Source organism: Lucilia cuprina, chromosome 5 (assembly GCF_022045245.1).
Source record: "Lucilia cuprina isolate Lc7/37 chromosome 5, ASM2204524v1, whole genome shotgun sequence".
Lineage (NCBI taxonomy): Eukaryota > Metazoa > Arthropoda > Insecta > Diptera > Calliphoridae > Lucilia > Lucilia cuprina.
In genome coordinates, this window is record NC_060953.1 from 44,862,626 (window position 1) to 44,876,493 (window position 13,868).

General features: G+C 28.2%; 1 protein-coding gene across 1 annotated transcript in view; it reads left to right on the forward strand.

Annotated features, from left to right (window-relative positions):
- LOC111683337 (Down syndrome cell adhesion molecule-like protein Dscam2) overlaps positions 1–8,378 on the forward strand; it is a 48,145-nt gene extending 39,767 nt beyond the window's left edge. The window contains exons 15-25 of the mRNA XM_046952488.1: positions 806–827; positions 1,071–1,223; positions 1,333–1,427; positions 1,493–2,379; positions 2,438–2,601; positions 2,662–2,805; positions 4,354–4,691; positions 4,750–4,822; positions 5,354–5,434; positions 5,506–5,674; positions 5,747–8,378. Of these exons, the coding sequence (XP_046808444.1) occupies positions 806–827; positions 1,071–1,223; positions 1,333–1,427; positions 1,493–2,379; positions 2,438–2,601; positions 2,662–2,805; positions 4,354–4,691; positions 4,750–4,822; positions 5,354–5,434; positions 5,506–5,674; positions 5,747–5,888 (2,268 nt within the window). The 3' untranslated portion in view covers positions 5,889–8,378. The remainder of the gene's footprint in view (positions 1–805; positions 828–1,070; positions 1,224–1,332; positions 1,428–1,492; positions 2,380–2,437; positions 2,602–2,661; positions 2,806–4,353; positions 4,692–4,749; positions 4,823–5,353; positions 5,435–5,505; positions 5,675–5,746) is intronic.
- Positions 8,379–13,868: the final 5,490 nt, after the last annotated feature.

The window sequence follows — 13,868 nt, forward strand, 5'->3', positions numbered from 1 at the left end:
GTCTAGTCTATAGTCTAGTCTATAGTCTAGTCTATAGTCTAGTCTATAGTCTAGTCTATAGTCTAGTCTATAGTCTAGTCTATAGTCTAGTCTATAGTCTAGGCCATAATCTAGTCTATAGTCTAGTCTATAGTATAGACCACGCAACAGATCTGGCTATTCGAATGTAGTGTTGATTATATACCATCATTATATATACCATATCTAACTTTTAGACTAAAATATAGATCAAATCTTAGAGCTATCAAACAAGTTATAGAGTAGAATGTAGAAAGTATTATAATCTAGATTATAGACCAAACTAAAAGCAACATCTTAAGCCACACTGTAGTCCAAAATAAATACATACCTGATTACATAGTAGAATAAGACCCGACTATAACCAGTACCTGACATAGATCATAAATTCTATAGATTAGACTATACACTTCACTATATTCCATATTACCAACTAGTATATTAACCTGAAAATATTCCGATATAAATGAGTTTCAATTTAGTGTGTATAAGAAACCGGGAAAAAAGTCTAGGCTATAGCCCAGATTATGGTTCAAACTATAGTCCTAACATCAGTTCACTAGTTCATCACATACTTTATTCAGACTATATCCCACACTAGATACCTGTTAAGAGAAAAGACTGTAGACCAAACAATGATATAGTACCAGTATATAAACCTGAAAATACTCAGATACAAATGAGTTTTAATTTAGTTTACAGATGTTGCAATGAAAAACCGATGCTATAGTCCAGACTATAGTTTTAACTACAGTGCACTAGTCCATCACATTTGTTAATGCGGTAGTTCACTACGCGCGAACAGTCAAGTAAAATCGAAGAGACTCCGTTTTAACCAGTCCATCACATACTTTAGTTAAGACTATCAATCACACTAGATACCTGATTATAGACTATATATCAGTATATAAACTTTAGACCGGATAAAACTCCATTAAAAATTAGTTTTAATTAAGTTTACAGATTTTTGCCTTTGAAATCTTAAATATCCTGGTATTTTCAATTTAACTTAAATAATTTTTAATCAAACTTAATTTCATTATTATTTGCAGAAAAAGATCCTGAGGTTGTGAAATCCAATAATCAGTATGCTACTATTGAAAATCTAAACAAGTACACCAACTATACTGTATGGGTGGTGGCCTATACTAAAGTGGGAGATGGTGTTAAAACCAAACCATTCTATTGTCGAACAAATGAGGATGGTAAGTTTACCACACACACACACACACACTCAAACACATACATACGTACATACTTTGCAAATAGATAATTAACAATTAATACTTGTTGCATGTTATCTAATCATTGTAGTACCCTCAGCACCACATGCTATTAAAGCGATACCAGCTTCAAGTACAAAAATTATCATATCCTGGTTGCCGCCTGAATATCCAAATGGTGATATAGTAAGTATTAAATTGAAATATATATAAATTTAGGTGAAACTTCTAAGGACTTTTTAAACTTTTAGACCGGATACACCTTTTATATGTCCATGTTGGAGGGTGGACGAGAGGAGGGTACTCATAAACGTATACTGGGTCCATATGTGGAAATGCATGAAACACAACGTACACAGGAATCGGCCACTTATCAATTTTGGCTGACTGCCTCTACCAAAGTGGGAGAGGGTGAAAAAACGGATGTTGTTACAGTGCCACCAAATAATAAAGTACCTGCTCGTATTGTGTCATTTAGTCAGCGTGTCATAACGCCTTGGAAGGAAAACTTAGAGTTAACATGTCGTAAAGTAGGCTCACCGGCTCCGGTAACAATATGGCGTTTAGATGGCCATAATCTAGAAACTAATGCCCGCAAAACTATTGCTAAAAATGGCACACTCTACATACGTGAAACTCAGGCCACCGATGCGGGCAACTATACTTGCAGTGTAGAGAATACCTGGGGTAAAGATGAAATCATATATAGTGTTGTTGTCAAGGTGCCGCCAGAAGCTCCTAATCTTACCGTGGTTACAGCCTACTCGGATAGTTTGCTATTAGAATGGTCTGATAACAATAATGGCGGTAGTCCCATATTGGGCTATGTCATTAACTATAAACGCGATAATGGTGATTGGGAAGAATTACAAGTGGATGCAAAGTCCTATTCACATTTATTAAGTAATCTTTGGTGTGGCACCCGTTATCAATTGTACATAACAGCCTATAATAAAATTGGCACCGGTTTACCCTGTGACATTGTCAATACCCATACGAAGGGTAATCCACCCGTACAGCCAAAACATTCCCAAATGATAACGAATAATTCTACTAGTGTTACCTGTTGGCTAGATTCATGGGGTGATGGTGGTTGTGGTATTTTATATTTTATGATTGAATCGAGAATTTATGGAAGGTGAGTTAAGAAAAAAATACTTGTTAAAAATTTTCTTTCAATACAATTTCTTCTTTAGATCAACTTGGACTGTTGTCTCGAGTCATATACCACCGACAGAACGTATATATACGGTTAGTGATTTAGTACCTGGTACTAAGTATCAACTTAGAGTAACAGCGCACAATAATGCCGGCTCCACAACAGCGGTATATAATTTTACTACTTTATCACCCCAGGGAGGTGAGTTGAAACTTGTAGGTATTTTTAAGAAAATTTTATTTTAAAAGTTTTTTATTTCAGTTATTTATAATACTGATTCGAATGCTATGTCTCCCATGACCGATAGCCCCTTTTATGCTAATATCAAAGTATTACTGCCGGTGTGTTTGTCGTTAATCATGTTATTAGGCCTATTGGGGGCTGTATTTGTTATAAGAAGAAAAAGTAAGTACAAATAAATTGATTTTAACTACAAAAGATCCCCATTAAAGGCTAGTGTATAGAATTTAGTCAAGACTGCAAATAAGATATTCTTTTGAAAATATATTTCAGATTATAATCCAGAATACCGTCCGAACTATATTCCAAACTATGCTGTAACCTATAGACGTTATCATAGTCCAGACCAAAGTCCAAAGTTCGGACTATTTTCCAGGCTATAGTGTAGACTATAATAAGGACTATAGTTTGGATTATATACTAGGAAATAGTAGAGATTATGACATGCAATCCAGATTATATTGTAGATGGGACTATATTTTAGACCATAGACTTTACTATAGTCTAAAATAATGTCTAGACTATGACCAGATTAGAGTAGTTGATATACCAGACCATAGTTGATATAGACCAGACTATAGTAAAGCCTATATTCCAAACTTTAGTTTGGAATATAGGACTTTAGTTTGGATCATATACTAAGAAATCGTAGATATTATGAAATGCAATTCAGATTATAGTAATTATTATAGATGGGACTATATTTCAGACCATAGACTTTACTATAGTGCAAAAAAAGTCCAGACTATAGACCAGACTAGAGTAGTTAATAAAGACCAAACTATAGATGATACTATTGTACATACTATAAACCTGACTATAATCCGGTCTATGGACCAGAATATAGCTCAGACTTTGGTTTAGAATATGGAAGAGACTTTATATTATACTAAGGGATTATACTTCAGATTATAAAGCAAACTATAATCCTGATTTTAGGACAGGATAGTGTTATGACTATAGATGCGACAAAAGGCTAGACTAGAATAATCTCTACACTGTGGACCAGACTTTGGTTCGGAATATACTCTACTTTAAAGACCAAACTAAACTTCAGTATATAGACAAGAGTTTATATTAAGCGATTGTAGTCCAGATTATAAAACAGATTCAACTTCATATCATTCGACTAATGATTCAAAAATGGCTACAATGCACACTTAAGACCAGAACATTGTAATGGACTCTTATATATAATTCTATAGTATAAAGTGTACATAGTCCAGACTATAGTCAAGATTATAGTCCTGACTAATTCATCTAGTCTAGTCTAGTCTAGACTTTAGACAAAACTGGGGACTATACCACAGGTTATACAGAGGCGTCACGAGCAAAAAACTATTTCCCTCTCTTTCGCACAAAACAAAAGCTGACTTTAGACTTCTTTAAATGTCAAAAGTGACATCTATGTATACTTTGTGACCATACTGTTGTTCAAACTATATATTGACGAGTGTACAGTTTACACTAAGAACGAGACTATAATACAGAACGTAGTACAGATTATAGTTCTGAACATTATTCTTAATATTCTTTATTAAGAATAATACAGAACGTAGTACAGATTATAGTTCTGAACATTATTCTTAATATTCTTTAAGATCTTCTAGACTATAGTCTGGTAAATAATAGCTCAAAAAAAGTGTACTTTATATCTAACCATTTCTTTTTTTTTTCTTAAATTGTAATATTTTTTGTCCACTCTCCTTTCAGAAATGAGTAACAATCAATCACGTTTGGCCTCTTCGTCTATGTCGGAAACACCTTCACTTACCCAGCTGCAAAATAAACAAAATCGTGATCAACAATATCTAGCAGTCAGATGTAATCCAAATGTAGGACCACCAAGAGGCTCTAATTCCAATGATTCGGGGAGTTTTGGGAAAGCAGAAAGTAATGAATACATAGAGGATATATGTCCCTATGCCACCTTTCAACTAAATAAACAACCTTACAGTGAAAGTTCTTACAGTGGTAATGTATACAGTGGACCTTATCATTCGGTAAGAGGATCATTTGTATATCATGATGTAAAACCGGAAAGTTATCATGTAAGTTAAATATTACGATAACTTATAGATATTTTTTAATTTATTTTATTTATTTTAGTCTAAAGAACCTGAATACACTAAAGTGCGCCGAAAGGTGGGCCGTTTAAGGGATCCCCATTCAGAAAGTCAAGGTAGGTTCATAATCGACATTGTATATCCCAGCAAAATATTCCCTTTAGTATTATAAGTAGTTAGAGATTGAGGCCAAAAGAAAAGAGATAAATAAATGAAATTAAAATAAATTTGTTAGCATGACATTCCTTTAATTGAATGACCACCACCAACAAACTAAAAAAATTGGCTTATGACATTAAATCATTCAGAGTCATAACTATAATTTAAACACTTTGTAATACTTTGTGTTTTATTTGTCTAAACCGTAACCTTTTTTCAATCCTTCTACTAAATATTATTTATAATTTACGAACAAAAAAAATTAAGATTTTTTATTAAAACATTTTCATTTGTGTTTTCATCCAAACATCATCATCAATATCCCATCATCATCATCATTATTCATCATGAATCAATACCACGTATCCAAAACAATCAAATCAAAATCCATCATCAAATCGTACTATAAACTGTTTTAGAATCGGATAATCCAGGCTCAACAGATTCTGAAGTTAGGAAAATCCTAACACTTCACATACCAATTACAGAATATGACACACTCGGCTCTGAATCGGATAATGATGTATCAGCACGAGCTATGAACTCGGCTAAATATAGACCACAAAGAGGTAGGCATTTTATAAGAAAAACACACAACATATATTTTAAACACAATTAAAAATTTTTACACTTTCTTTAGAGACCCAAGATGAATCGTCTTCCTCATCGGATGCCACACCCACTAGCATGTCACGCAAATCCAAACCACCTTATAGTAATCGTAAAACAGCTAAAACCGGCACTACCAGCAAAAGACACATACGTTCGTCGAGTGGTTACTCGAGTAATCATGATGAAACTACATTTAGGTAGGAATGCTTAAAGAAGAAATAGTATTTTAAATATATAAATAATTTAGATAAATTGTTTTCCATTTCCAGCATTGCCAACTTTCCACCCAACTATCAAGATCACATAAATCCACCTGCTCGTTTTTCCGATGAAAAATCAAAAGCCCAAACTTCACCACGCATACGTGCCAATTCTAAACTACAAAGAGAAACATTTCAAATAAATGTTTAGGACTTAAAGAATAATTCCGATAAATTACCACTATAATAACTATATAAATAAATAAATTCAGTTAAACATTTTGTAAATTCTCCAACATAAAGGTAACGAAACAAAAAAAAGATAATGTTAAACAATTTAGATTTAAAATATTTTGTATATAAAAAGTAAAATTCAAAACCATATAAAATGCTGATCTTAAGGGTTCTATAAGAAATCGAAAGCATTTATAAGAATACAACAGCAACCAAAAAAATGTAAAACAAATAGCAATTTTGGAACTATATATAGTCTGGACTATATATCTATGTTAAGCTTGGACTATAGATCAATATACTGGGTCTTTAGATAAATTCATAGTCTGGAATTTATATCAATCTAAAGCCTGAATTATAGATCTATATATTGTGTGGATTATAGATCAATATATAGTTCGATCTATAAATCTATCTTTATTTTAGACTATAGAGCAATCTTTAGTTTGGTCTATAGATCAATCTATAGTGTCAAGTATATATTAATCTATAGTCTGGACTATATATCATTCTATATACATATATTCTGTACAACACATTAATCTATACTTTGCACTATGGAAACATCTATAATCTTTTGAATTGTAGACAAGTGTTTACAGAATCTTTTTCAGAGACAAATGTTTGTAGAACACTCTTTTCTATATGCAAGAGCATTTCCTATAGACAAGTGTTTGCTGGAGTTATACTTCTAAAGTAAAGTGTCAATAGAAAACACCCTACTGTAGACAATTCTCAAAAGAAGACACTCTACTATAGAAAAATATCTATAGAAAACATTCTACTACAGACAAATGTCTATAGAAAACACTCTACTATAGACAAATCTCTAGGGAAGGCAATCTTTTAAAGACACTTTTTTAAAAGTCAATTTCTATAGAAGACAATCTTCTATTGACAAATGGGCTATTCTATCCAGAACTGTTAATATATGCCACTCTTCTTTAGACAAGTGTCTTTTAAAGACAAGTGTCTATAAAAGACACTATTTTAAAGAACATGCTCTTCTATAGAAAAGTCTCTATGGAAGACACTCTTTTTTAGACACTTTTCTATAGCCTCTTCTATTGACAAGTGGAGTATTACATCAAAAAGTTTTAAAAGATGCCACTCTTTTTTATACAAGTGTCTATAGTAGACCCTCGTCTATTGACAAATGGATTATTCTATCCAGAACTGTTAATAGGTGCAAATCTTCTTTAGACAAGTGTCTATAGAAAACACTCTTCCATAGGCAAGTTTCTATAAAAGACACTTTTTTAAAGACAAGTGTCTATAAAAGACACACTTCTATAAACAATAGTCTAAAGAACATACTCTTCTATAGCAAAGTCTCTATGGAAGACAATCTTTTATAGACACTTTTCTATAGCCTCTTCTCTTCTATTGACAAATGGGGTATTACATTCAGAAGTGTTAATAGATACCATTCTTCTTTAAACAAGTGTCTAAAAAAACACTCTTTCGAAGACAAGTATCTATAGAAGACACTCTTTCAAGGACAAGTGCCCATAAAACACAGTCTTCTATAAACAAGCTTCTACAGAACGCGCTATTCTATAGAAAAGTGTCTACAGAACACACTCTCCTATAAACAAATGTCTATAGAAGATATTCTTCTATAAAATTGGCTTCACTCACTATAGACAAGTGTCTATAGAATACGTCAATAGAAGACACTCTTTTATAGAAAAGTGTTTACAAAAGACATACTTCTATAGACAATGTCCATAGAAGGTACTCTTCTTTAAGTAAGTCTATATAGATATATTTTTTTAGAGAAGTTTCTACAGAACACTCTTCTTCAGACAAGTGTTTATAGGTATATGTCTATAGAAAACACGCTCTTATAGACAACTGTCTATAGAAGACACTCTCGTACAAATAAGTGTTTAAAGAAGACACAATTCTATAGGTATGTGTCTATTAAAGATACTCTATACACCAGGCTGTAGAAGGCACTCTTTTATAGACAGTTGTTCACAGAAGACGTTCATCTATAGATATGTGACTACTGAAGACATGTGTCTTTATAGACTAGTGTCACTTCTGTAGGAAAGTGTCTACCAAACAGATTTTTCTATAGGCAAATGTCTACAATACTTTTCTATAGACAAGGGTCTACAGAATACACTATTCAATAGAAAATGGTTTACAGACTTTTCTATAGACAAGAGTCTACAGAATACACTATTCTATAGACAAGAGTCTATAGAAGGCACTTTTCTATTGATAGGTGTTCAAGGAAGAAACTCTTTTTAGACAGGTTTCTATAGAAGCCTATCTTCTTTAGACAACTGTCTACAGCAGACAATCTTCTTTACATAGGTCTCTAGGAGACTCTTTTCTATAGACATTGGCGTATAGAGGTCTTATTTCATTAGTTTTGAAAAAAATACAGTAAAATATTTTCATTTGTATTTCAAAAATTTGCACAAATGTGTTAAATTTGTGCAAATTTGGGATATTTAATAAAAAAGCTTATTTTATTAATTAAAATAATTTAATAAATTATTGTTACTCAGTTTTTTTTTTTTTCTTTGAAATTTAAAAATCATTTTAAACTTTAAAACGAAAAAAAAACAAAAACAAAATGACTGATTTCAATTTGTTGCATTTATTGTATATTTTATAAAACGAAACACTGACTTTCAAAAAGACTTATTAAACAACAACTGAAATATAAATTTAAAAATAAAAATAAAAATAAAATATAATATTTAAATAAAATACTACAAAGAAATATGTAATGTTATACAATGAATATGTTATTATAACAAAAAAAATATATATAAATAAATTAAATTAAGTAAAATAAAAAAATTAATTATAATAAGTAAAATAATAACTAAAATATATAGTTAATATTTATTTATATAAAAATAATTGTAATGTATTAATTAAATCATTTTTAGTAAATATTAAAAAAAAATTGCCAAATATTTTAAATTTAACAAAAAGTAGTTGAAAAACAAAACTTTTAGTAAATATATATTTTTTTTTAATTTAAAAAATTAATTTTGTATAAATGGTTTTTTAGCAAACATATTCTTTTTATATTTAATTTTCTATTAGTTAGTTTTATATAAATAAAAATAAAATATAACTTTAATTTTAAATATTGTATGATATTATCAAATATAAAAATATGTGCAAAATTATGCATTTAATAGTTACTAAGTGCAAAAAAAAAAGAAAATATTTAAACTATTAAGTAATTGATTAAACAAATTAAAATCTAACTAAAGTTTTGTGTCAAATATGTAAAATTCTCTTTAACAATTTAAAAAAAAAAAACCTTAACAGATACATAAACAAAAAACAAATTTAAAAACAAAACCTACTCTACGTACTTCTAAATGTGCCATATATAGAATGTAATAATGCCCAAATCTAAAAAAAAATATAAATAATTTGAAAATAGTATTTATAAAAACCATATATAAATTTAAAAATTATTGTTAAAATATTATAAAATTGAATATGTATTAAACACAGTTAACAAAACTTCCTTAACATAACAATAAGTGTAAATTAGATCAATGCTGAATTGCAAGAGAAGTTTTTGCAACATTAAAACAAATCAGCTAAAGATTTTTGCTTTATTTTAAAATGTTTTACTTAGTTTTTCTAGTATTTTTATCATTCAGCTAGGATTTTATCCATTTAAGCAATTCAGCTAAAGGTTTTTTTTTTGCTTAAATACTACTTTTTATAAATTCAGCTGAAAGTGTTATAATTCAGCTAAGTTTTTTTGTTCATTAACGATAATTATATTAGAAAATTATATTATTTACTGTAAAATCATGTAATTCAGCTAAATAATTTGACATTCAGCTGGATATTTTCCAATGCATACATCTTTTTCTCTTTTACATTGAAATCTTCCAACTTTGCAAGTCATTAACACAATTCAGCTAAAGGTTTTTGCTTAAATTCGGCTTTATACAGTTATTTCTTATGTTCTCTTTAAATTCAGCTGAAAATTTTATAATTCAGCTAAGTTTTTTGTTCATTAATAATAATTATATTGGAAAATTATATTATTCACTCTAAGATAATGCAATTCAGCTAAATATTTTGAAATTCACATAGATATTTTCCAAAGCATACAACTTCTTCTTTTTTAGCTTGAAATTTTCCAGCAAGTCATTAACACAATTCAGCTAAAGGTTTTTGCTTAAATTCGGCTTTATATAGTTTTTTCTTATGTTCTCTTTAAATTCAGCTGAAAATTTTATAATTCAGCTAAGTTTTTTGTTCATTAATGATAATTATATTGGAAAATTATATTATTCACTTTAAAATATTGTAATTCAGCTAAATATTTTGAAATTCACATAGATATTTTCCAAAGCATACAACTTCTTCTTGTTTAGCTAAAAATCTTTCAACTTAGCAAGTCATTAACACAATTCAGCTAAAGGTTTTTGCTTAAATTCGGCTTTATACAGTTATTTCTTATGTTCTCTTTAAATTCAGCTGAAAATTTTATAATTCAGCTAAGTTTTTTGTTCATTAATAATAATTATATTGGAAAATTATATTATTCACTCTAAGATAATGCAATTCAGCTAAATATTTTGAAATTCACATAGATATTTTCCAAAGCATACAACTTCTTCTTTTTTAGCTTGAAATTTTCCAGCAAGTCATTAACACAATTCAGCTAAAGGTTTTTGCTTAAATTCGGCTTTATATAGTTATTTCTTATGTTCTCTTTAAATTCAGCTAAATTTTTTGCTAAAATTATATAATTTAATGTAAAATAATGTAATTCAGCTAAATATTTTGAAATTCAGCTTGATATTTTCCAAAGCATACAACTTCTTCTTTTTTAGCTTGAAATTTTCCAACTTAGAAAGTCATTAACGCAATTCAGCTAAAGGTTTTTGCTTAAATTCATCTTTATATAGTTATTTCTTATATTCTCTTTAAATTCAGCTGAAAATTTTATAATTCAGCTAAGTTTTTTGCTCATTATATTAAAAATAATGTAATTCAGCTAAATATTTTAAAAATTATCTAAAAAATTTATAATACATATATCTTCTTTTTTAGCTGGACATTTTCCAACTTTGCAAGTCATTAACACAATTCAGCTAAAGATTTTTGTTTAAATATTATATTTACTACTCATTTCTTTTATATTTTTTGTTCTGTTTTTTCAATTCAGCAATAGGTAATATAATAGTAAACACTCTTCTTTAGACAATTGTCTATAAAAGACTCTCTTTTTTAGTGAAATGTTTACAGAAGACATTCTATTATGTGTCTATAGAAGACACTCTCCTATAGAAAAATGTCTTTAGAAAACACTTTTCTATTGACAAGTGTGTCTTTTATAGACACTGGTCAATCTTGTCTTGACACTTGACACTTATCTTTTTTAAACAAATATCTATAGAAGATAACAGTCACTCTTCTTTAGACATGTATCTATAGAAGACACTCTTCTTTAGACAAGTATCTATAGAAGACACTCTTCTTAAGACAAGTATCTTTAGAAGATACTATTCTATAGATCAATAGAAGATATTCTCCTAAGGACAAGTGGCTAAATAAGATACTCTTCTATAGACAGTTTTACACAGAAGTCGTTCTTCCTTAGACAAGTTTTTAGAAACTAGTACAATCTTCTATAGACAAGATTCTATAAAATTTTCATATTTAGCTAAAATGTTCAATTCAGCTAAGGATTTTTGCTTAATTATCTTACTATTTACCACTTTATTCTACAATAGTGCTATTCAGCAGAAGCATATTCATATTCAGCTACAAAATTATAGTTTCTTATTAAATTATTTTATAATTGTGCTATTTAGCTAAAGGATTTTCATATTTACCTACGAAATTCTCTTATATTATAAAAAGCTTAAATGCAATTCAGCAGAAACACTTATAAAATTATTAACAAAAAAAATTCAAATAATCAAATTCAGCTAGCTATAAAAGCTATTCAGCTACTAATATTAACTAAAAATTTAAAGAAACAAATTAAAATTCTTACAAAAAAAACTTTATTCAGCTAAGCCTCACAAAAAATCAAACTCAGCTAGTTATAAAAACTTTACATAAATTTTATTAATATTTGTTTAATTCAGCTAAATGTTTTCGAATTCAGCAAAGATTTTAAGACAGTTTTAGTTAAGTTCTACTAAAATAAGTTTATTTTTGTTGAATTTCGCTGAACTAAGCTAAAGGTTTATAAAATTTCAAAGTGCTTAACAATTCAGCTAAACAATTTTATATAGATAAAAGTTGTTTAAGCTAATAAAGTCTCTTTTAAACAAAATTCCTCATTCAGCCGTTTTAAAAGTTTAAAATTTTCAAAAAACACTATTTTTCCAGTAATAAAGAACAAATAAACATATAAATAACTCTAACCCTACATACAGAAAATACAAACCAAATCCAAAATATATAAAACCGATAAAAACCTAGACAATATCCATTCAGATTAAAAGCCAAAAACAACAATAATTAAAGAAAAAAACAACAACTGTAAATATGTATAAAAAAAATTAAATAAAAAAATTAACGAATAACAAACTCATGACTTAAAACATAAAACAATAGTTATAAAAAAAAATAAAATAAAATTTATGAAAATGTTTTGCATTAAAAATAATTACAAAAAAACACCATAAAACAAAAAAATAACAAAAAGAAAATAAATGTGTAAATGTTAAAAAAATGTTCGAAAAAGGATCGAAAAAAAAGACTTTAATAAAGTCCTTAGCAAAAAGAAAAACTTTAAAACAAACTGAGAAATTAGAGACACGGTATGATAATGAGAAACTTTTAATTTTGTTTTTTCAAAATTAATACAAATTTGTATAGAAGAAAACAAGAAAATATTTACCAAACAAAAAAAGAAGTAATAATAACTGAATTGTAGAAAAAACACAAAACCTCTAGACACAAAACTAATGATGATGACTTTATCTGATATTAAAAAAAAAAAACAAATCCCTTCAGAAACTAAAAGAGAAAAAAAGAAACGAAAACTAAAAGGAAAAGGTAAAAAATACTTAGTTAAAACAGTAAACAAATTATTAACAGAAGAAAATAACAAATTAAAAGGATTAATATATAAGAAAAAATATTATGTATGTAAAAATAAAACCAATATTACAATAAATGTTGATAATCAACACAAAAAATAATGAAAATTTAAAGATAAATGGCTTTTATTTAAAAAGGATTGCAGGAATTTAGAAGGATATTGATAGTGACTATTACAGCAGCCAATGTTTTAAAGCTATCTATCTCTCTATCAATCTATATATCTATCTATCTATCTATCTATACATCTATCTATCCATCTATCTATCTATCTATCTATCTATCTATCTATCTATCTATCTATCTATCTATCTATCTATCTATCTATCTATCTATCTATCTATCTATATATCTATATATCTATCTATCTATCTATCTATCTATCTATCTATCTACCTATCTATCTATCTATCTATCTATCTATCTATCTATCTATCTATCTATCTATCTAACTATCTATCCATCTATCTATCTATCTATCTATTTACCTATCTATCTATCTATCTATCTATCTATCTATATATATATATCTATCCACCTATCTATCATGCCCTTAAAGGCAACATCTCTGTAAGGTATTGTTAATAAAAAAGTTAGTGAAACAAAACTTAAATGATACACTTTTGAAGCCAATATTTTATTTATTTTTATATCCTTTTTAATTCTCTTTTATACAATAAGATAATTAACATTAAATATAATATTGTGTGTGTGTGTGTTTTAACATTAATAATTGTGTTTGAAATTTGCAACTGATTGTCCTTATAAAATAAACTTAATTTGTGTGAATGTGTGTATTTTTGTTATAGCTACTACTTCAAAATAAATGCTTTTAAAAATATAATTTGTTTTTAACAAGTTAAATTTCTTCTTCTTTTTTTTTTTTGCT